Source organism: Miniopterus schreibersii (assembly GCF_964146895.1).
Source record: "Miniopterus schreibersii genome assembly, chromosome: 8".
Classification (NCBI taxonomy): Eukaryota; Metazoa; Chordata; class Mammalia; order Chiroptera; family Miniopteridae; genus Miniopterus; species Miniopterus schreibersii.
Genome location: NC_138109.1, coordinates 57,022,398 through 57,045,066, shown reverse-complemented (window position 1 = coordinate 57,045,066; position 22,669 = coordinate 57,022,398). Strand labels below are relative to the sequence as shown.

At 38.1% G+C, this 22,669-nt stretch overlaps 1 protein-coding gene across 6 annotated transcripts in view; it reads left to right on the top strand.

Annotated features, from left to right (window-relative positions):
* KYAT3 (kynurenine aminotransferase 3) overlaps window positions 1-18,908 on the top strand; it is a 46,837-nt gene extending 27,929 nt beyond the window's left edge. For 5 of the 6 annotated variants that reach the window (XM_081144394.1, XM_081144397.1, XM_081144396.1 and 2 more), the window contains 7 exons: window positions 3-123; window positions 6,691-6,767; window positions 8,251-8,340; window positions 10,133-10,319; window positions 11,476-11,549; window positions 11,807-11,893; window positions 15,580-18,907. In XM_081144394.1, the coding sequence (XP_081000520.1) occupies window positions 3-123; window positions 6,691-6,767; window positions 8,251-8,340; window positions 10,133-10,319; window positions 11,476-11,549; window positions 11,807-11,893; window positions 15,580-15,642 (699 nt within the window). In that variant the 3' untranslated portion in view covers window positions 15,643-18,907. Of the gene's footprint in view, window positions 1-2; window positions 124-6,690; window positions 6,768-8,250; window positions 8,341-10,132; window positions 10,320-11,475; window positions 11,550-11,806; window positions 11,894-15,579 lie in introns of all 6 variants that reach the window. The other variant, XM_081144395.1, reaches the window with a different exon arrangement.
* The last annotated feature ends 3,761 nt before the right edge of the window (window positions 18,909-22,669 follow it).

Here is a 22,669-nt window from a genome sequence, read left to right as displayed (position 1 = left end):
AGGTGTACACCAAAGAGGAACTCCAACTAATTGCTGACCTTTGCATCAAATATGACACGCTCTGCATCAGTGATGAGGTTTATGAATGGCTTGTATATACTGGAAATAAGCATTTAAAAATAGGTACTGATTATTGCGTAGAATCACAAATCTAAATGCATTTGGGCATGTGTGGAACAACTGATTGGAAAGGGTCCCAGAACAGCTTCAGTGTAACCTCCGCAGTGGGTGTCTGTGTGTATGAGTGCTTACAAAGGAGATCTGAATCAATGGTGCTTGAGTGAGTTAATGAGCCGATTGAAGGGCAGACAGTACAAACTTAAGGGAAGAGATTTTGGATCACACTGTAAAGCTACCAAACCAGAGGAGTAGGACTGCCCGTATCCTTGGTTTGTTTTTGTTTTTTTATCAAGAATCCAGCTATAACTTGGTACATAAGACATGGGAGAGGCGGAACCATGGTCATAAAAATTGACACCTGAACAGAGACCTGAGGGAGGTGAGAGACTGAGCTATGTGTACATCTGAGGGGAATGTGTTTTCAGGCATAGGTAGGGCAAGTGCAAATAGATGATATAAATTTGGGTTACCCCTGAACTGGACCGTCTCTGCTGAGCACGTTGCCAAAATACCAGGTCAACAGGCAGAAACTGCAGAGACAGTAAGCAGTTGCTACTTGGCCCTTGCCCAGGACTTTGCCACTATTACTGGGCCATGCCACAAAGGCCACGGTGTCTTCTGGGGTAACCCAAATTTATATCACCTATTTGCACTTGCCCTACCTATGCCTGAAAACACATTCCCCTCAGAGGTACACATAGCTCAGTCTCTCACTTCCCTCAGGTCTCTGTTCAGGTGTCAATTTTTATGACCATTGTTCCGCCTCTCCTTCCAGCATTGGCTCTGTCCTTTTTCTGTTCTCTTTTGATTTTTCCTCCATAGCAAATGTCAGGATCTATATATTTTACTCCTACCCTGCAAGAAGGAAGGGATTTCTGTTTGTTTTGGTCTCTGAATCCTCAGTTCCCAGAATAGGGTCTTGCATGTTGTAGATGATCAGAAAGTAATTGTTGAATAAATGAATCAGATGCGTGAAAAAAGGCTAAGGGAAAGATAACTGAAATCACTGTGACAGAAACCCATAAATAAAAAATCAGTGCACTGCCGGGCCTGCATGGCTCAGCGGTTGAGCATCGACCTAGGATCCAGGAGATCAAGGTTCAATTCCCGGTCAGGGAACATGCCTGGGTTTCAGGCTCAATCCCCAGTCGGAGGCGTGTAGGAGACAGCCGATCAATGACTCTCTTTCATCATTGATGTTTCTCTCTCTCTCTCTCCCCCTCTGCCTTCCTTTCTCTAAAATCAATAAAGACATATTTTAAAAAAATTATTGCACTTATACACAAAAGTTGTTGCTAACATTGTAATCATCCCTATGTGCACTACCAATTGCTGTAGAAACACGGAGGAGAATGCAGATGTTTGAGTGAGGAAAAGGTGGAATTAGTGAGAGAAATAGGAAGAAAATTCCTATCAGATAAACTAACCGTACTGAGGCAAAAAGGCTTGAAAGATCAAGATAAGCCACGTAAGAAAGCTAAGTGGTTTATTATAAGGGTTTGTTAACTGGCAGATTGGACTGTGGGAAAGTAGAGTGATTCTGAAGGATATTGTATATGAAAATAGAGTGTAAACTGTTGAGTATAAAAATATAATGACCTTTCAAAGTGAGAGGCAACAAACATTTATTGAGATCAATAAGAATAGCTATTCTGGAGTCATTAATTCAAGCAAAAGCCCAAATAATGTTCTGATTAGGAGACAAAGGCAGTGGGTATTGATGAGTAAGTGAAGGGGAATAATTACATCAGTAGAAGAAAGGCATTTCTATTGGTGCAGATAACATGTTAATTTTAAACAGTGTTTTTAATTTTCATTCCAGTTGTCATAATAATTGTTTTCTTGTTATCTTTGCAAACAATTCTTTGGGACACAGGGTTGGTTAGGCCCAGTCCAAAGGTTATTTTGTCCTATTTTTACCTTTCCAAAGATTTGAGGCATAGGACCTGCAAGACAGTTCATCTGGCATGGCAGCTCTGGCTCCATTTTAAAGTGGCTCCATTTATATATGTTATTGTTTACAGGTCAGTGGTTCTGAATATTGCATTCCATCCTGAAACTAGAAGCGATTTTCCTGATGGAAATTAAATAATTAGAAATCAATATAAAAATCATGCATATTTTTCATAACAAAGAGCTATCAAAATAAACACATTGGAGTTTTTCTGATTTTGCCATTAATATTCATTTACTAAATGCTCATTTGTTTCACTCTTGGTAGCATTCACTATCAGATAAGTGATAGCATTTATCGTAAGTGATAGCATTTATGCTTAAGAAAATTTTGTGGAGGAAAACTTGGTTGATTTTTTCAGTTCTACACATTAACTTGATCACCAGAAAGAGTACTTGTGAGCATACTTTGAGAACTACGGCAAAAGGTGTGACAACGCAGGGGAATTGATTGCAGGATTGGATTTGTTTTATAAAGGTAAGAACCAGCTGCAGGGGAGGGTCTAAAATGAGTCAGAGGCCCCCGGCAGTGGAGATGAGAAATGCATGTTGTTTAGAAAGAGAAAAGTACAGGGCACAGAGTGTGTCATTAGAATGTAGGAAGGAAACAGGCAAGAATCATTCTGAGGTCTGCAGCCCGGACCCTCAGCAGTGACGGGCCCTTAACCAGAGACGGAGATGTAAGGAGGAGGAACGGGTCTGTGGGGAAGAGCTGAGCCGAGGAAACTCCTGTTACTTATGCTTTAGTCCTGCTAAGTTTCAGTGTCTGTGCGACACAGATGTCCGAAGACAAGTAGAATTATAGGTCTGATGGTCAGGATCAAATTATGAGGGAGAATGTTAAACAGAGAAGACCAGGAATTTGCAAGGTGTGGTGTCTTAACACAGCAAACTGTGGTTCTGGGTCAAATTTGCATCAGAGTTCACCTCACCTGTCTTGTTGATGACCTCTGTCTTGGGTCATTTCCCCAGTGCAATATCAGGCCAATATGGACAATGAATTTTTTGGTAGATTTTTTTCTAGATTAAATTTTATTAAATTATTATTTTATTTAAAATTATTTTAGGTTTATTTGATTTATTTAAAATTGTTACTTATTTAAATTAAATAATTCTATGCAATTAATTAAATCATTTTGTTAAATTTATTTAAAAATTCTTAGATGAAGCAGAGAGGGAGAGACATCTATCTAATGAGTAAATGTAATTTTATATTCAACCTAAAATGTATGTTCATGTCTATGTGAGAATGACTCAGATCTTTAGCATTTTAGTTAATTCAGCTTGGCAATATTCTTTCAAAGATTACTTTAACCTTGAAGTTACTTTTTAAACCTGTATTATATTTAAGCCTTAAGTTATATTATAAGCCCTTCATGGTAGCAGTGTAACTGATAATGTTTGCTAGAGATATCAAGTCATATATTTTTAACTCAGATTTTTTAGTTGTTATAACAGCCCATAAAGTTAAACCACGAAAGAAATGAATTCAGTATTTTATTACTTAGAGAGTTCAGTTCGGTTGCATGAAAACTTACTCTATCAAGTACATTGGCCTTTGTTACACAAACGATGCAAAATGACTGTTCCATCAACTCGCAGAGTGCAACAGTAGTGCTTTAATGTAATGCAATAAGGCCGTGTAGCCACGCGTCGTGAAGCTGGCATCACCTTCACGTTGTCACAGGCAGTTTTCCCTGGCGCAGCGCTCTTCATGATGCCCCTGATCTTCATCTGACTTCTATTGAAGCCCGAGTCGCCTGTGAATAACTGTTATTGGTGCTGTGGCTGATTTCAGGATCATGGGTCATAAATGAGAAGTGCAAACTTACTGATACTGGATATGGTTTTTTAAAGCATCAGATCTGCAAAGATATTTTTTTCCCACCCCTCTAGATTACAATAGTCACACTCAGTGCTGTGGGCATCTGTTTACATTAACTTCTGTGGCTCCCCAAATCTCTGAGATTGAAAGGACATGAACATCTAGAAGTTTTAAAATGATTTAGGGTCCCTTTTATTGAAATACCAGATCAGATCCTTGATTCAAATGATATCTCCAGGTTTCAGTAAAAAGACGTTTCAGTCAACAAAAGAAACCTCTCATGGAAGAGATATACTGATATACTGATATTTGTCTACTACTCTATTGAGATTTGGGAAATTAGTATAAAATTCTTTGTAAACTATCTGATCAGCTTACAACCACTTTTATATGGCTAAAATAGCCATCAACAAATTAGCTCTCCTTTGAAGTACTAAATTAGATTTGATAGTTTGTGTATGAAGCCTACATTTGACAGGAGTACTTTTTAATTTATGGTGTAAATTAATTCATGTGTAATTTATGGTGAAAACATGTTAGGGTTGTATTAATTTCTCTGGGTAACTTTTATTTTCAAAGATTTTATTTCTAAATATTCTAACTAATAGGCCTCTCTGATTCTGGATATATATTATTACTTTAAAGGGAATGACACTCTGCAATATGCATAGTTTAGGTCCTTCTCTGGTCAAATAGGAAAGCACACGTGTGTCGTGGTGGTCTTTGGACTACTTTGGAAGCCTAGAACTATCTCAGAACTTGAAGATATAATTACTTATATCAAATATTAGAATATTCCTTCTTTGAATGAACCCTCTGAATATCTTCTTCATTTATCTTTTCATTTTTGTTATACTCTATGGTGAGCACAATTATAACTTTTCTGACTTACACAGTTTTCCTACCTTTACAAACACTGGCAGGTGTTTCACGATAGACTGAAATTACTTACATATACATTCTGTTTGGAAATTTCTTTTAGTTACTTTACATTTTAGTAAGCACTTCTTATGAGAAGATTACTTTAAGAAAACAGCTTAGCCCACCGCCACCCCCAGAAATGGATATTTATTTTCCCTTTGTGTGTCCCAGCACTTTTAGAACAATACAAGAACATCTATTGTACCTCTAAAAAAGAAGCAAAACACTTGTGGGATTGCATCTGAAGATCTTCACAACTAAATTATTTGAGGAACCCAGAAAGCAGTGTTGTAGGTAGCACTGTGAGATGAACAGAGAAATAATGTACCACTATCCAGCAAAATTCACAAACTCTTGGCGTTTTATACCTCCAGGACTTTGTTTTCTGCATTCCCTTCGCCCAAAATTTACCTTTCTTTCCCTTTCCCTGCCTGGCAAACATCTTCCAAGTCTCAGCTCAAGCGTGACTGGCTACGGAGAGCCACCCTGCACACCTTCTATCCTTGCACGGTACTCCATGCCTGTTGCTATTATAGTGTCACACTCTATTACAAGAGTCTTATTTGTCCCCGTGCCCTAGACATTAAGCTTCTTGAAGAACTGTATCTTTCTTCTCTTTGTTTCCTCTAGACCTAGCTTAGTCCCTGGCCCCTGATCATTGCTGATAAATGTTTAACGAGCGGATGAATAAATGAATGAATGATTTTATTAAAGGTATCAATCAACTTGAAACGTGTAACAGTCATTTCTCATTATTCGTGGAATCTGTACTTGTGATTTCACCTGCTCACTACAATATATTTGTAACCCCCATATCATTACAGTGCTTCTTTCTCAGAAATGTGCAGAGGGGTGAAAAATTTGTCACCTGATAGGCACATTCCTAGTTGAGGTCAACAAGGCAACCCTCTGCCTTCTTGTTTCAGCTCCTACCACAAGCAAGTGTCCTTTTATTGGTGATTTTGTTGTTTAAAGTGGCCCCTAAGCATGGGGCTGAAGTGCTATCTAATGTTTCTAAGTGCAGGAAGACTGTCCTGTGCATTACGGAGAAAATACTTGTGTTAGATAAGCTCTATTCAGGCAAAAGTTCTAGTGCTATTGGCCATGAGGATATGAGGGGTTGGTATCTAAAGAGTATGGAGCTTCTTTTGGGGTGAAAAATAGTTCTAAAATTGATAGTGATGGTTGCACAACTCTGGGTATACTAAAAAGCATTGAATTATACACTTTAAATGAATGGATTGTATGGTGTGGGATTTATATCTCAATAAAGTTATTAGCAAAACACATTCCTGCACGGGCATACAGTTTGCTGGGCCCCACCTGCAGAGTTTCTGATTCAGTAGGTCTGTGATGCAGTCCAAGAATTTGCCTTTCTTACAGGTTCCCCAGTGTATTGATATTGCTGGTGTAGGGACCACATTTTTAGAATCATTGCCCTGGGGATTCTGTAGATATAGAAAGTAGGCAGAATAGAGGTGAAATCAACAATAGCCAAGATCACAACCGGAGCATGCTACAGAATGATTACATTGAACACACAGCTACTATTATCACTGAGTGCTGGGCGCCACAGTTTGTGTGACCCCTACACAGAGCCAGCCCACCACCCTGCCTTCTGGCGCCTCTGCCACTCCCACCCCTGGAAATAATTTTGCTACTTAAAATTATTCAATCTATTACATATTATTTTGGTGCGATATTATAGTGTTTTCAAGCATTGCAACATTTTCAACTGTGCTTAAAGTTACATTTTCTTTTTAAAAACCTATGGCTACACTATGATACATTTATGTTTCTAGATTGCAGCAAATGTAGATTGATTGGAAAACAATTACTTAGCCTTTTTTTTTCTTTCTTTTTCTGTTCAGCCACTTTTCCAGGTATGTGGGAGAGAACGGTAACCGTAGGAAGTGCTGGAAAGACTTTCAGTGTAACTGGCTGGAAGGTAAGATGAACAATTTAATTGCTTAAAAACAGGCATGTCCTTTATTTCTTGTAGAGTTTTTTTGTGTTTTAAATGCATATATACTTAGTTTACACGGGGTTTTATACTTACTGATATTTTGCTTATTGTTTACTCATTCAGCTTTCATATTGACCTTTATTTTCTTTGGGACCTAATCATTTCTTTATAAGTAAGAAAACATAAGTAATGTTTCATTTTATAAGTAACCAACTAATGACACATTTTCCTTTGCAAAGACTATTCAGATTACTGGCTATTAATATAAAAGAATAAATAATAATAGCAATATTTTGGCACTTTTACTATGTGCCATATTCTTTTTAAAAAAAAATATTTTATTGATTTCAGAGAGAGGAAGGGAGAGGGAGAGAGAGAATAGAAACATCAATGATGAGAGAGAGTCATTGATCGGCTGCCTCCTGCACACCCCCGACTGGGGATCGAGCCCGCAACCCGGGCATGTGCCCTGACCAGGAATCAAACCCCGACCTCCCAGATCCTAGGTCGACACTCAACCGCTGAGCCACGCCAGCCGGGCTGTGCTAGATTCTTAGCGCTTTACATGTACTAATTCCTTTCATTCTCATAACCACGTTATGAGGTAGGTATAATCTATTATCTCCATTTTACAGACAATAAAAGTACAGTACAGAGAACTTAAGGAACTTGCCTAAGGTTACACTGCTAATAAATTCATACCAGGGCCTGCAAGCTGGCTTCCAAATCCGTGCACTTAACTCTTGCACTCTGAAGCACAACAGTTTATCCAGTTGAAACTTCATTATCTTCAAACCTCCTTCTCCTAAACATGGCAAAAATGCCAGGGACTAGAGTGGGTGGGGTCGAGGGGAAGGGAAGTATTCATGGGAACAGAGGGACAACACGAACGATCCTTGTGATGATGGACGTGTTCTACATTTTGACTGTATCGATGGCAGTATCCTGATTGTGATTTTTACTGTAGATTTGCAAGATGTCACCATTGGGTGAAACTGGGTCAAGAGTACAAGGAATCTCTCTCTATATATATTTCTTACAACTGCATGTTAATCTACAATGATCTCAAAATTAAAAGTTTAATTAAAGTTAGGAAGATGCCTGCAGCACCAAATAATGGAAGAGTCCCTTAGACCCTCATTCAGGGTTACTTTAGTCTATGTAACTCAGACAAGCGTTGGTGCAGGTTTTTAGACCTCCAGAGGATTAGAAGTAGCAAACAAGAAGAGAAGAAGAGAGAGTATTGGTTGCAGGTACTATTTACCTCTGAGAGCAGCTAAGTGACTCCAGCTGGAAACTTTTATACAAAAAGAGGTGTTGAAATGATTCTCAAACGGAAATACTTTCATTGTGTGAACATTTTAGAATCGAATATATTTAATAATTGCATTAAGCTTATATACTCTATTAGATTTGATACATACGATTAGATTCATTTTTTGAAATTTGCGTTTACCTTTTCCAGCTTGGCTGGTCCATTGGTCCTTACCACTTAATAAAACATTTGCAGACAGTTCAGCAGAACAGCCTCTATACCTGTGCAACTCCTTTACAGGTAGGTGTTACGGTAACTTGGGGTCGAGGCATGGTCTTTTGGTGAAGGTGTTACCTTCATGCTGTGTGTTTGAATTGCCTCAGTTCTTTCCTTCATGCCCTCTTTGAACAGGGCTTCTAGTGTAATTTGGGAATTTAGGAGCAGACACACAGTCATTGCTATGAAGAATAGTTTGTTGTTATTGTTTTTTTAATACATCGTTTTAACTTTGAACACTCCTGCGTTGCTGGTGGGATTACAAACACTTCAAACTCTCTGGAGGACAGTGACAGCCCCAAGCCAGATTAGAGATGCGTGTGTACTATGAAGCAGTAGTCTGTCTTCTGGGAATTTACCCCATAATTATTATCCGCACGGGTAAGAAGCTCTGTCTGTACATGGCCATGTATTGCAGAAAATATGGGATAGTCGTTATCCGTCTACAGGCAGTTAAGTTTAAGTAAACCCTGATCTATGTAAACATTGAAATATCATAGGACTGTATTAGTGTCCTATTTCTCTGTAACAAATTACCTGAAACTTAGTGGCTTAAAACAACACAAATTTTTTATCTTACAGTTCTAGGGGTCAGCAGTCGAAATGGGGTTCACAGGGCATGCTGCGGGCCTTCTGGAGGCTGGAAGGGCGAGTCCGTTCCTCGTCTTCTCCAGCTTCCAGGGGCGGCTCGCATGCTTGGTGTGTGGCCACATCACTCCAACCTCTGCTTTTGTCAACACATATCCTCTGCCACCTTCTTTCCCTTATAAGGATCGTTGTCATTGCATTAGACCCCGGACAATCCAAAACAATCTCTCCATCTCAGGATCCTTAACTTAAGTCACATTCATAAAGTTTATTTCACCAAACAAGGTAACGTATGTACAGGTTCTGGCACTTAAGACATGGACATCTTTGAGGGCCATTATTCTGTCTACCATTGTGGCTGTTAAAAATTAAAAGTAAAGAAAGGGAAATAATGAGGAAGCTCTATAATTACTGATATGGAAAAATTTCCAGAATATAATGTAAAGTAAAAATAGCAAGATACCCAGCAGTGTATATTTTTGCTATGTTCTATATAAGAAAGGGGGACAGTGTTTGTTTACGTGTTCTTAAAGGATCTCTGGAAAGATCCATAATGCAACTAGTAAAAGTGGCTATTTGTAGGGGGGAGGGAATAAGTGGAATTAATAGATAGGCTCTGTTGCCTCTCAGACACCTGCCTAACAACATTGGCTTTTCTCTGGGCCCAATTTCACCCCTGTGTCTTCTGACTTTCCTGAAGAAGGGTAGAGAGGTCACTCTCATGCCTCAGAAAATTGTTTCTAACCCCTGTGGCACTTGTCCCACCTACCTGGGATGGATTTGTACATCCATAGGGAATAACACAGTGAGTGAGCTTTCATTTCCACTGAGTCCTCCAGGGTAAAGGGGAAAGGATGGCTAGTTCATCATTTCTCTGGTCATCTTTCAGACTTAAATCTAACAAGTCATTCTAACAGCTCACCTCAATAGAAAATAACATAATGTCTTTCATTTCCAAGTATGTCATCTTTACATAATACCTCTTCTTCAGTTTGGATTTTCATGGCTTATTCTCAGTTCTTCACATTAGATTTAACCTCTTACTTATAACAGATTCTTCCATTATCCTATAGAGTTTACCATAGGTCCATAGGAATTCAGCTGTAATTCCCTGAATGACTTTTGGCCAATAATATTATTACTCAGACAGTATTTATTATACCAGTAAACTCAGTAATAAATAACATTACCATATTTCCTTTTCACATTGTTCAATCTTAACATACAGGAAGCCTTGGCTCAAGCTTTTTGGATGGAAATGAAGCGCATGGACGACCCAGAGTGTTACTTTAATTCTTTGCCAAAAGAGTTAGAAGTAAAAAGAGATCGGATGGTACATTTACTTGGAAGTGTTGGCCTAAAACCCATAGTTCCTGATGGGGGCTACTTCATCATTGCCGATGTGTCTTTGCTAGGTTTGTAAAGGTTTTTATTATTTCAGATGTATAGAAACTTATGTGTGATGTCATATCAGAATTATGGAGAAAAGATGGGTGTCAAAGCCATATCAGCATTTTATTTATGAAAAAAATGGACTTTCACAATATCAATGTTTTTACACAATTGGAATTTTAGGTTCTTAACCTTAAATGTGACTGTGGAGATTGGAAATTAAAATCATTAAGTAAAAACATATTAAGATTTTTTAAAAATACAGGTGAAACTTTCTCCAATGTCAAGGTTTTTCCACTGTTAATTTGAAGAGACCCGGTAGTATTTTGTGAATAAAAGAAACAAGGTAACTGTCTCAGTCTGTTTTGAGCAATGAATTATAAAATTCCACTGATTGCAGTAATCATCAATGTTAGTAGCCTTGGGCCATTCAAAAAGATCTAAGAGTACAAATCAATAACATTGAAACAATATAAAATATGGATTGCTGAAGCCGAATGCCAGAGAAATATCTAGCCCAGATCTTAAAGCAAGATTGGAGCAAGAGATAAGAATAGGAATACATATTTGAAGATTTTCCCCAAACTTAACATTTTTTTAAAAGCGTAATGTATGGATGAAAGAGGCAAACAATAAGAATATCACTTGGAAGATCTCCACAGTCACTTTCCCTTTATAAATAATGAGTAATATTAATTTACTCATTCAACAAATATTCTTTTTATTACTTATGTGCTAGACACTGACCTAGGAGTTGGGGATAATGATAGGTTACAATACAGACACTTTACGCTTGTGGATGGATGACTTTTTGGAGATATAAGTGTTATGGTGAATACTCTGTAAGTTTATATGTTGTTTTCTTAATAATGATCATAGAATCTTATATTATTTCTAGATGGAAAGGCAACACTTTTCTTTCCTTCCCCTTTCCTACCCTCTTCCAGTGCTAAGAAGTGTATGCAGAAATATGATAAATCAGGTGTATATGTGAGTACTGCCTTAGAGCATAGGTAAAGCTTATCTGTGACATCTCGCTTCCACCCAGCCATGTGCAGTATGAGATTCCAGTGGATTTTGTGACTATCTTCTAAGAAAATTTTGAATTTTGACAGACTTATATGACATACATATTGCCTCAGATACAATACATAGGTTATCTAATTTTCATTGTTTTAGATGCAGACCTCTCTGAAATGAAGAACAATGAACCTTATGACTATAAATTTGTTAAATGGATGACTAAAAATAAGGTAAAGTTCATTGGCCTTTGTAATATTGTGCTGTATTTTACAGTTAATTTGTGAAGGAAACTAGCTGACATGCTTTGAACAATGTTCACTGTAGTTTTGTTACATGATAGTTCACTTGTGGCTATTTGGAGGTACTTAATATCTTTTTTTTCCCTAACTGTTGTGAATACTTAGAAGTATCATTTTTTTCTAATGTCTATGGTTAACATTTAAAATGTAAGTAATTTTCTTCTTTTACCTTCCTGTTTATTTTTTAGAAACTCTCAGCCATCCCAGTTTCAGCATTCTGTAACAAAGAGACCAAATTACAGTTTGAGAAGTTTGTGAGATTTTGCTTCATTAAAGTAAGTTTTATGCTCTACTGAAAAAACACACTTCCTTCCTAGAATGTCCTTCCGTCCTATTTATAAAGCACCATTTTTTCTATTGCTAGAGATGATATGTTTATAAAGCAGTTTTAAATGTTGTCTTGCTGCCATGAAATGAACTGCCTACCAGAGCAAGTGTTGAGTTTACAACATAATCAGACTTCTTACCATGTAACATTACAATATCGAGCATGCACTAAAATATTACTAGACATGTTAAGATACAAAAAATTGGCCCGCCCAGGCATGGCTCAGCGTTTGAGCATTGACCTAGGATCCAGGCGATCGGGGTTCGATTCCCGGTCAGGGCACATGCCCGGGTTGCGGGCTCGATCCCCAGCAGGGGGCGTGCAGGAGGCAGCCGATCAATGACTCTCTCATCATTGACGCTTCTATCTCTCTCCCTCCCTCTCTCCCTTCCTCTCTCTGAAATCAATAAAGATATATTTAAAAAAAAGATATAAAAAATTGTGATCCTTAATAAAGGAAAAAAAGCAGCCAATAGAAACAGATCTCAAGGTGACCCAGATGTAGAAAAAACATTTTTGAATAATGAACAGAGCCTCAGGTCTATGAGGCAATATCAAGTGACAGTTTACATGTAATTGGAGTACCAAAAAAAAAAAGAGAAAATGTAACAGATAAAAATCTTTTATGAAATAATGGCCAAAATTTTCCCAGATTTGGTGTAAAACAACTTACAGATCTAAAAGTTCAGTGAACCACAACAGAATATACAAAATAATAATAATTATAATAACCCCACATCTAGACATACCATAGTCAAACTGCTGAAAACTAAAGGTAATGATAAGATTTTGAAAGCAGCCAGAGAAAAACTATACTTCACATGCACAGGGGCACATATGAGTGTTAGCTAACTTCTTATTGGAAACAACAGAGACTAGAATGCAATGCAATGACATCTTCAAAATGCTGTAGTAAAAAATAGATCAGCCCCAGAATTCTATATCTAGGAAAATATTCATTAAAACGAAAAATGATATATACATCACTGATAAATGAAAGCTGAAAGAATTCATCATCAGATCTGTAAAAAATAATACATTTATTATTGCTGTTTTTAAGATGTGATTGCTACTGAAAACAGTCATACTGACATCAAGGCACTCTCTATACCAACACATTCATCTGTAAACCTAGTCAGATTGATGTAAACATTATTTTCTACTTTTAGGGACAACCAATGGAAGACTTACCTATAATAAAATGTAAATGTTAACAACCTAACAATGTAAATGTTTAATTGACTAAAGTATAGAGAAAGGGGTAAGGCCATTAACATTCTCATCTTGCAGTGGATCTAGATATCTCTAGAGGTATATTATTTGAATATAAATAGAACTAATAGAAGAAAAAAATAAATTAGACTTCCAGTTTTAAAATGGCAAACACAGCTCTTCCTCTTTCTCTTTGTGGAAATTATTTTTAAAAAACAACTAAGAGAATGGAAAACAAATTCATGAATTCCCAAATAAGTGATAAAGAGTTGCCAAAAAAAGTAATGGTAGAGAGAAGACGCCTAGAAAGGCTCCCGCTTCTACATCTTTAAATCCCGGACAGAGCAGTCAGGTAGCATACTGTTTATTCAGAACAGTAGGAATGTTAAGTAAGATAATATAAGAAAATGAAATGGTAGCTGTCAGAGCTCAGATAAGAAATGTAATGGAAAAAATAAAGCTGTTGGTAATTGTACTGACAATGGAAACAGCACAGAGAACATTAAATACTTCTGTAAGCAGTAAGCACATTAAGGATTGAGAAGAGTGGGCAAAAAGGAGTGGGAAAAAACAAAGAATTTAAAAATATTAGTAAAATTGTAGATGTGGAAGACAAAATAGGTAGAGCCACTGGGGGGGGGGGGGGGGAAGCAGAACAAATGAAACCGGTAAAGAATTTTATAGCTTTCTTTTGAGAATGCTTTCCATTTCAAAAAAACAAACAAATCTAACAATTGAAAAGGAATGCCTTATCTCAGGAGAAATTGTCACAGAATGATTAACACTGAGATATACCTTATGTAATATATTGGACTTTAAAGATAAGGAAATGATTCTTTGGCATCTAGACAAAAATGTCAAGGCCTGCACGGGGGCAGGATATGAGGATTGGTGTGAACTCGCCTCCTTTACATCAACATTCAATATTGGAAGATAGTGGAGCAGTTCTGAGGAGTCCCTAGGGAAAGTTGACATGCCTAACTCAACCTCTTAGAAAGACTGAAAATAAAAGGATGACAAAACATGCCAAGAAAATGGAAATCCAAAATGAGCAGATTGAATTTAGGACAAAATAAGCCAAAAAGCAGCACCTTACAATGGTTATGGGTAAAACCCTCAGTAGCTGTCAAATATATGAAAGATTTCTCCACCTCACTCTTAGTAAGAGACATGAAAATTTAAACTGCATTGAAATTTTATCTATTAGATTGGAGCCACCAAAACAACTAAAAAGCTCAGTAAGACACTTTCATAGATTGAGAGTGGGAGTATAATGTGTACTCTTTGACTTGTTTCTGTACTTAGATATTAATTTCATTGTTTTCCTTTTGGAGGTCTGCTTTTGCATTTATTTTTTGAAAATTTCTCTTTACTTGAGATCAGATATCCATCAGATATCCTAAAGGTTCATCCTACTGATGAAATGAATCAGTCAGAGAAAGACAAATACTATATGATTTCACTTATTTGTGGAATCTAAAGAGCAATATAAATGAACAAACAAAATAGAAACAGACTCATAGGTACAGAGAACAGACTGATGATTGCCGGAGGGGTGGGTCTTTGGGGACTGGCTAAAAAGGTGAAGGGATTGAGAGTACAGATTGGTAGTTACGAAATAGTCATGGGGATGTAAAGCACAACATAGGGAATGCAGTCAATAATATTGTAATAACTATGTATAATGCCAGGTGGATACTGGAAATATTGGGGGGAACACTTTGTAAGGTATATAATTGTCCAACCACTGTGCTGTACACCTGAAACTAATACAAAATAATATTGAATGTAAACTGTAATTGAAAAAATTAAAAAAAAAATTTTTTAATCCAAAAAAAATACGTTGTAGATTTCTTTGGTGTCAGAATAGTAGCAATAAAGTGCCCAGAACTGGCAGCCAGCATCATAAAACAGTATGAGGTAGTGATTGACATCATACTTCTCTAATTCCTCTACTATTAAATTCTTGTGAGGTTCATTCCCTTTTCCAGCCAGAGAGCAATGGGATATAGCATTATAATAACTATTTGTTTTATTTGCTACTGGGCTCCTTAAAGAGCTTGGGACCTGTGTACTTGGCCACCGAAGTGAGGGAAGACACTGCAGACATCATATCCCAGGCTTTGTCCGTGCTTCTACTGGGGTTATGGCTTAGTATAGGCAAGGCTTCCAGTGACTTAATTTGCTGGGAAGGCTTGTTCACTAATGAATGTCCTGGGGGCTCTGTCGTTGCTACGGAGGCCAAGGACAGTCTGGAGCTCAACTGGGCCCAGTTGAAGTTTCCAGGAGTTGAGGAGCACTGGTTCCTAAATCCCTGTACTACTCTTCCTGATAAACTGACTTTGGTATATTTTTTTAGATTTAAAACTTCATCTTGAATTTATTTTGATATGTAATGATGGTTATTTCATTTATTTACAGAAAGACAGTACACTAGATGCTGCTGAAGAAATCATCAAGGCATGGAGTAGACAGAAGTCTTGATAAATGGCCAACTGCTTTAATGTTTCTATTAGATGACCTAGTATGGAACTGTTATTAGTACTGCCACTCACCGGATATTGCAAAACAAATAGTTCAGTACAGATGAAATTTAAAGATATATTCCATTTTTTCCCTAAATAAGTTAATCCCTAACAATATTCAAGAGATCTGATTTTTGTTTTTCAATTGAAATGTATTCTGTTGAAACACCTTCAACTAGCATTTTATAAGAGTCAGTATAGCATTGTGGATAAAAACTGTGAGATGCCGGTTTCTGCTTAACCTCTGTGTGCTTCAGTTTCCTCATCATAAAAGGGGAATAAAAATAGCATCTACATTATATGAAGTTTATGAGTTGTGTGTGAGGATGAAATACACTGAGGTATGTAAAGCCTAGCAAGCAAACACTCAACTAATGTTAGCCAGTTTTACTTCACCACCATGTAAAAAACTCAACCAGTTTACACCTTTCTCAACTTCATATTTTTGCTTTATCTGCCCTCCCGTAGTTCCTTCCTCTTCGCTGACTTTGAACTTTGCTCAGTTTTGCCTCTGTCCCAAGTACTGCCATTATCTGGGATGGCTTCAAGGTCCACATGGATTACCTTGGCTTTTGGTACTTTGTCTTCCTCAATCTGGTTATGGTGACCCCTACTTCAGCCACCCTCTCCTGTGGCCACACCCTGAACCTTTCATCTTTCTAGGCTGTTCCACCTTTGAAATAATAAATTAGTTATCTCATACTGTAACCACCTGTCCTTACAATATTTTCCTTCTATCTATCTGTCTCCTCTTCCTCTCAAAATATCACATCTTTAAACTCAATATATGTATTTTCAAATCTACTATTTCGCAAACAATCGTCCATGGCCCTCTTATATCATAATCAACTAGGATCCTTGTTGAAAATAGGTTCTAGTCTTCACTTCAGACCTACTGAATAATTATTTCAGAATCTGGCCTTTCCAGATAATCTTAAGTTTGGTAATCACTGCTGTAGTCCATAGAATGCTCTATTTTATTCCTTTCAGCCCCCTTATATCTTTACTCCCTTTGTCATCCAGCTTAGGCTTCATCACCCATAACTTGGGGTGCTGAGAGCACAGCTGTAGCAAATGCAGTTGGGCAGATTCTAACAACTGTGAGTGCACATCATTGAACTTAACTAGATTTAACTCTTCTATAAGCCCCTAATGAGCTTTCTCCACCTTTTACTATAGTAGCAATTTCTAATATTCTTCTATTCTTCATAATAAGAATGTCCAACCTTCTTTATTTTCACACCTCAATCCCCACCACCAGTAGCACAATCAGTGACTTCATCTCCCGCTTCTGTGAAAAATAAAATGTAAAGAAACAGAAGCAACCAGACCAGCAATCTCAACAGGAATCCTAAGAATGAGCCTTTAACATGAACATCAGCAGCCATCCTTTCTTCGTTTCCTCCTGGGGATGGGGACAGATTGGGGAGGATTGGTGGTTAAACAGAACCAGGCTCAGCCATCCAGAAGGAGGCCCAGGACCTCAAGAGCTAACTATTACAGAGCAATACAAATCCCATGTAAATTTTTAAATTTAGCTTGTCCACTCTTGCTGGGGACTTGATAACATTTTCACTCTTTGTGGCCTTGTCCAATGCTGATTCCACCGTCTGTGCTCTGGATCCTATTTCTTCTCACATTCTCCAGGACTGGGTTCAGTCCATTCTCTTGTATCTTCAGCTTCTACTTACTCTCTTCCTCAAAGTGCCTGGCCTTCCAATTTTTAAATCTCACCTTTGCATTCATCTAGGTTGCAGTTTCTAGCCTGTTCCTCCCTCACTGAACGTTGGTACTTGGTCTTCTCACTTCCACCTGTTTTTCCTCCTTCCTGCTATTGAGAGTACATTCCTTGCACTCTCTTCTTGAGGAAATCTCAAATCCTTGAGGTTCTTGTATCTTTTTGAAGGATCACTCTGGCTGCTATGTTGAGAATAAACTGCAGGGGCAGCAAATGTCAACATATGGAGACCTATTGCAGTACTTCAGGTGAAAGATCACAATGGTGACAGAGGAAGGGTAAGAAATAGATCTGGATATATTTTGAAGGCAGGACCAACAGAATTTGCTCACAGAGGTTATAAGGGGCATGAGAAAGAAGGGCTCAAGAAAGAGTCCAGTTTTTGGCCTGAGCAACTGGAAGGATTGAGTGCCATCGCTGAGGTTAAGTAAATAAATAAATAGATAAGTAGATAAAAACCACCAGGAGGAACAGGCTTGGGGAAGATCAGGAGGTCAGTGTTGAACATGTTCAGTTTGAGATGCCCATTCAACTTTCTGGTGTAGATTCTGGGTTCGTAGGTGGCTGTATAGTCAGGATGGAGTTTCGGAAAGAGGCTGGATATATATACATTTGAGGGTCTGTGGCATATTAATAATAAAGACATGAGATTGGATCAGAGCACCACATATGTCAGTATTATCAACAAGAAGAAGACTAATGATAGCTCTGGATTTTTGAGAAGATTTAATGCAAAGTGGAATAACTCGTGTTTTCCCCATGTGATGATTCCTCTTTCTCACACACACCTCTCTTACCCTCAACCCTCTACAATCTGGATTCCACACCCAATATTGTTCTAAATTTTCTGGTGATCTCCATGTTCCTAGATTGAAAGGAAACTTCTCAGTCCCATCTGATTTCACCTCTTCGTATTTACCACTGCAGTCCATTCTGGCCTTAAACCCAGTCCTTTCTTATTCCTGTGACACTGCACATCTGTGAATTGCCTCCCACCTCTCTGGCTGATCCTTTTTGGTCTCCTTTATTTTTAAATATTGGTATTTTTTCTTTCTCACTAAATAACTTAATCTACTCTATGTGCAAGTGACTCCTAAATCTCTTACCAGCCTAGTCCTATCGAATTTCAGGTCCATATATGCAACACCCCATTTGTCATCTCATGTGGACATTTTATAGGCAAACCTTATCTAGTCTTGTCTCCTCCCCTCAGTGAATGGTGCCCCCAACCCAGTTGCCTAAGTCAGAAAATCTAGAAATCATTTGTAACTTTTCTCCCACATCCTAAATATCGAAATATCTTAATATTTATCCCAAATATCTCTTAAATCAATTACTTCTCTCTACCCCAACTGCCATTGCTCTTAACTAGATTACTAATCAACATTCTAACAGTTAATATATTACGAATAGTCACATTTCAGATTACAGAAAGCCTAACCCATATGACTGTAAATCAAATAAAAAGGAATGGTCTGTCTCAACCGAACAGTTTCAGTTACAGCTTGTTCCTGGACTCAGATTATATGTCACCAGGCTTCATCGAGCAGTTTTATTATTTATTTTTAAAATATATCTTTATTGACTTCAGAGAGAGGAAGGGAGAGAGATAGAGATAGAAACATCAATGATGAGAGAGTCGTCATTGATCAGCTGCCTTCTGCAGGTCCCTGAGCAGGGATCGAGCCCGCAACCCGGGCATGTGCCTTGACTGGGAATCGAACCCCGATCACCTGGATCCTAGGTCGACGCTCAACCTCTGAGCCATGCCCGGCTGGGCCATTGAGCAGTTTTAGATGAAGCTTTATCTTCAGATCGCCCCTCCTGTGATAGCAACAGGGTGGCAGCAGTTTCAAAGCATCATGGTAACACTAGCAAATCCAGCAAAAGAGGACACTTTCTCTCTGAAGCTCCAGCAAATGGTATAGTGTGTCTTACTGGCCCATTCCTGAGCTCCCTGCTGTGTCCAAGGAGGTTGGACATACTGAATAACTTATGCCAACCCAAGGCCAACTCAAAGTATATTGGTTGAAAGAAGGGAACAGAATGAAGAAGGGGGGAAATGGGTGAGCAAACATCTTAAGTGACTTTTAAAACCTTTAATTGCTCTCCATCATTCTTAACGTAAAGGTTAGCCTCCTCATCAGAGCCTACAGTACCCTACATGATATGCTCTATCTTACTGCTTCAGTCTCATCTTTCCCATCTTTTCCTACTCGAATGTGTACTGAACTTATTTTATATTCTAACTGAGCCCTTTTCTCTCTGCCTTTCAGCACATGCCATTTCCTGATGTTCAGCATGCTTAATTTAGGTGGTGTATTAATGGTGCTTAATTTTATATGTCAGCTGGGCCTTGGTGTACAGATGTGCAATCAAACATTATTCTGGATGTTTCTGTAAGGGTGTTTTTGAATGAGATGAACATTTAAGTAGGTGGACTTTGAGTAAAGCAAATTGCCCTTCATAAGGTGGGTGGGCCTCATTCAATCAGTTGAAGGCCTTGATAAAACAAAAGACTGACCTCCCCTGAGCAAGAGGGAATTCTGCCAGCAGACAGTCTTCAGACATGAAGTGCAACATCACCTCTTCCTGGATTCCCAGCCTGCGGACGCACCCTGAAGATTTTGGACTTGCCAGCCTCCATAATCATGTGAGCCAATTTCTTAAATATCTTTCTACAGAAAAGTACTATTGGTTGTGTTTCTCTGAAGAGATCTCACTAATGCAAGTGTACTAGCAAAAATGAAGATACATTATCTACAGATTTCCTAAAGTTATGAAAGAAGTCAGTCTATGATATTACACTGAACAATACTGAGATACGGATTTCACACAGTAAACTGATGAATTTTTGAAAAATTTTAATGGCAGATAGAGTAAAACAAAAACTATGGTTTGGCTGTTCAAAAGCCGATAATATTCACCTTCTCCTTTACTACTATAGAGGCTAACAAGCCCAAATACCCAATTTCTCAGCTTCCCTTCCAACTAGTCAAAAATGCTGGAGAAGAGCTTCCCTTAATGGAAAAAGATAAAAGGCAAAGTTAGCCTGAAAGTTTTTGTCTTTTTTTCCTTCATCTTTCTGCCTCTTTCCTACCTGTAATGTAGAAGTGAGGTCTGGAGGTGCAGCGGGCATCTTGCATTCATAGAGCAACTGAGCGAGAATGAAGGCCTGCGTAATGAGCATGGCAGAGCTGAAAGATGGGAAAAGACTGAGACCCTGGAAGCAATTTGGAGCCACTGTCACTAACCTCAGACTCTAATGCCTGAGACAAATAAACCCCTATTTATTAAAGCATCTGTAATCAAGTTTTCTGTTATTTATGGATGAATGCATTGCTGCCTGATATAGAGGATGTGGTACAAAGAACAATTTTTTTTTCTTCTAGATGATAAATTGACCTGATGAAAAGGCCTGGAAGCAGAGAGGCCAGTCAGAAGGCTCCTGCAGGAGCCCAGAAAAAAGATGATGGGGACCTAAAGGATTTAGTGAGAGAAAGGTAAATCATCACGAATCTTTGTCAAATTCATGAATTTTCCCCATCATTCTTATGATGAAAACAATTATATAACCACACAACCACCAAATATGTTAAATAAAAAATTATTCCTAGATAAAGCAGGAAGTCTCCTCGGTCTCAGTTGAATAAACCCATGGGTAAAACAAAACACAACAAAAACCTCAACTATGTTCCTGAGACAAGAGAATTTCATTTTATTGCTGCTCTGAGAATACATTTAATTACTCAATCATGCCAATTAAATAGGAAGTTCACCTGCTGACAAACAGCTATCTTGGGATATATCAAAATAAATTGTAGAAGTAATTGGATTTTCTAATCAATATTAACTTCATGATATTAGACAGCTGCTACATTCTTTTACATTTAATACAGCACTTTTTTCTTATAAAATGTAAAATTTTTATTTGTTGAATCTCATGTTTAAAAAGGTGGAGCCCAGCTGGAGTGGCTCAGTTGGTTGAGTGTCACCCCGTGCACCGAAAGGTTGCTGGTTCGGCCCCTACCTCATCAGGGCACGGACGGAAGGCAGTGATTGATGTTTCTCTCCCACGTTAATGTTCCCCTCTCTCTCCACGCCTTCCTCTCTCTAAGCATGTCCTTGGGTGAGGATTTTAAAAATTTAATTAATAAAAAAAAAGGGAGGTAATAACTTTGTCCTTTTGTCAGGAAAAGTGGTTATCCTGTCTGTAGTATTATTTTCTTAAACTCTTTTAGCCCTCTCATTAATTGTCCATTAAAATTATAAAATTATTGCCCATCCCGTGTTGCTCAGTGGTTTAGTGTCGCCCCGTGAACCAAGAGGTCGCTGGTTCGAATCCTGGTCAGGGCACATGCCCGGGTTGCGGGCTCCATCCCTGGTAGGGACCGTGCAGGAGGCAGCTGATTGATGTCTCTGTCTCATCGATGTTTCTGTTTCTCTATCCCTCTCCCTTCCTCTGTAACAATAAAAAATGTATATTTTTTAAAAAGTATAAAATCATACTTTAGCTGAAACCTTAGTGCTGCGTCTTCTAACACCATAACTCCATTGACTGTGTAAATTCCTGAGATGACTTATAACACTACTTTTATTTATTTATTGTACTTTATTTTTTTTCAGTTACAGTTGACATACAACATTGTATTAGTTTCAGGTGTATGACCTAGTGATTAGACATTATCTAACACCCTGATAAATCCTGTGCCCGACACCATATGTAGTTATTCCAATATGTATTAATATGTATTATTGATTATGTTCCCTGTGCTGTGCTTTCCATCTCTGTGACTAAGCTGTAACTACCAATTTGTACTTCTTAATCCCTTCACATTGTCCACCCATCCTTCCCATCTGGCAACTGTCAAAATGTTCTCTATGAGTTCGTTTCTGTTCCGCTTGTTTATTTTGTTTTTCATTTCTGTTTTGTCTGGTGTAAGTATTGCTACCCCAGCTTTTTCCCCCGTTTTCATGAAATATCTTTTTCCATCCTTTGCGTTTTCAGTCTGTGCGTGTCTTTTGACCCGAAGGGAGTCTCTTGCAGACAGCATTTGTAAGGGTCTTGTTGTCCCTCCAACTGCCATATGCCTTTTGCTTGGAGCAGGTAACACTTGCATTTACAGTACTTTCTGATAGATGTGTACCTGTTGCCATTTTATTATTCATATTTATTTATTCCCCCCCCCCTCCTTTAACTTGTCTTATAATAGTGGTTTGGTGGTGGTGAACTCCTTTAGCTTTTTTT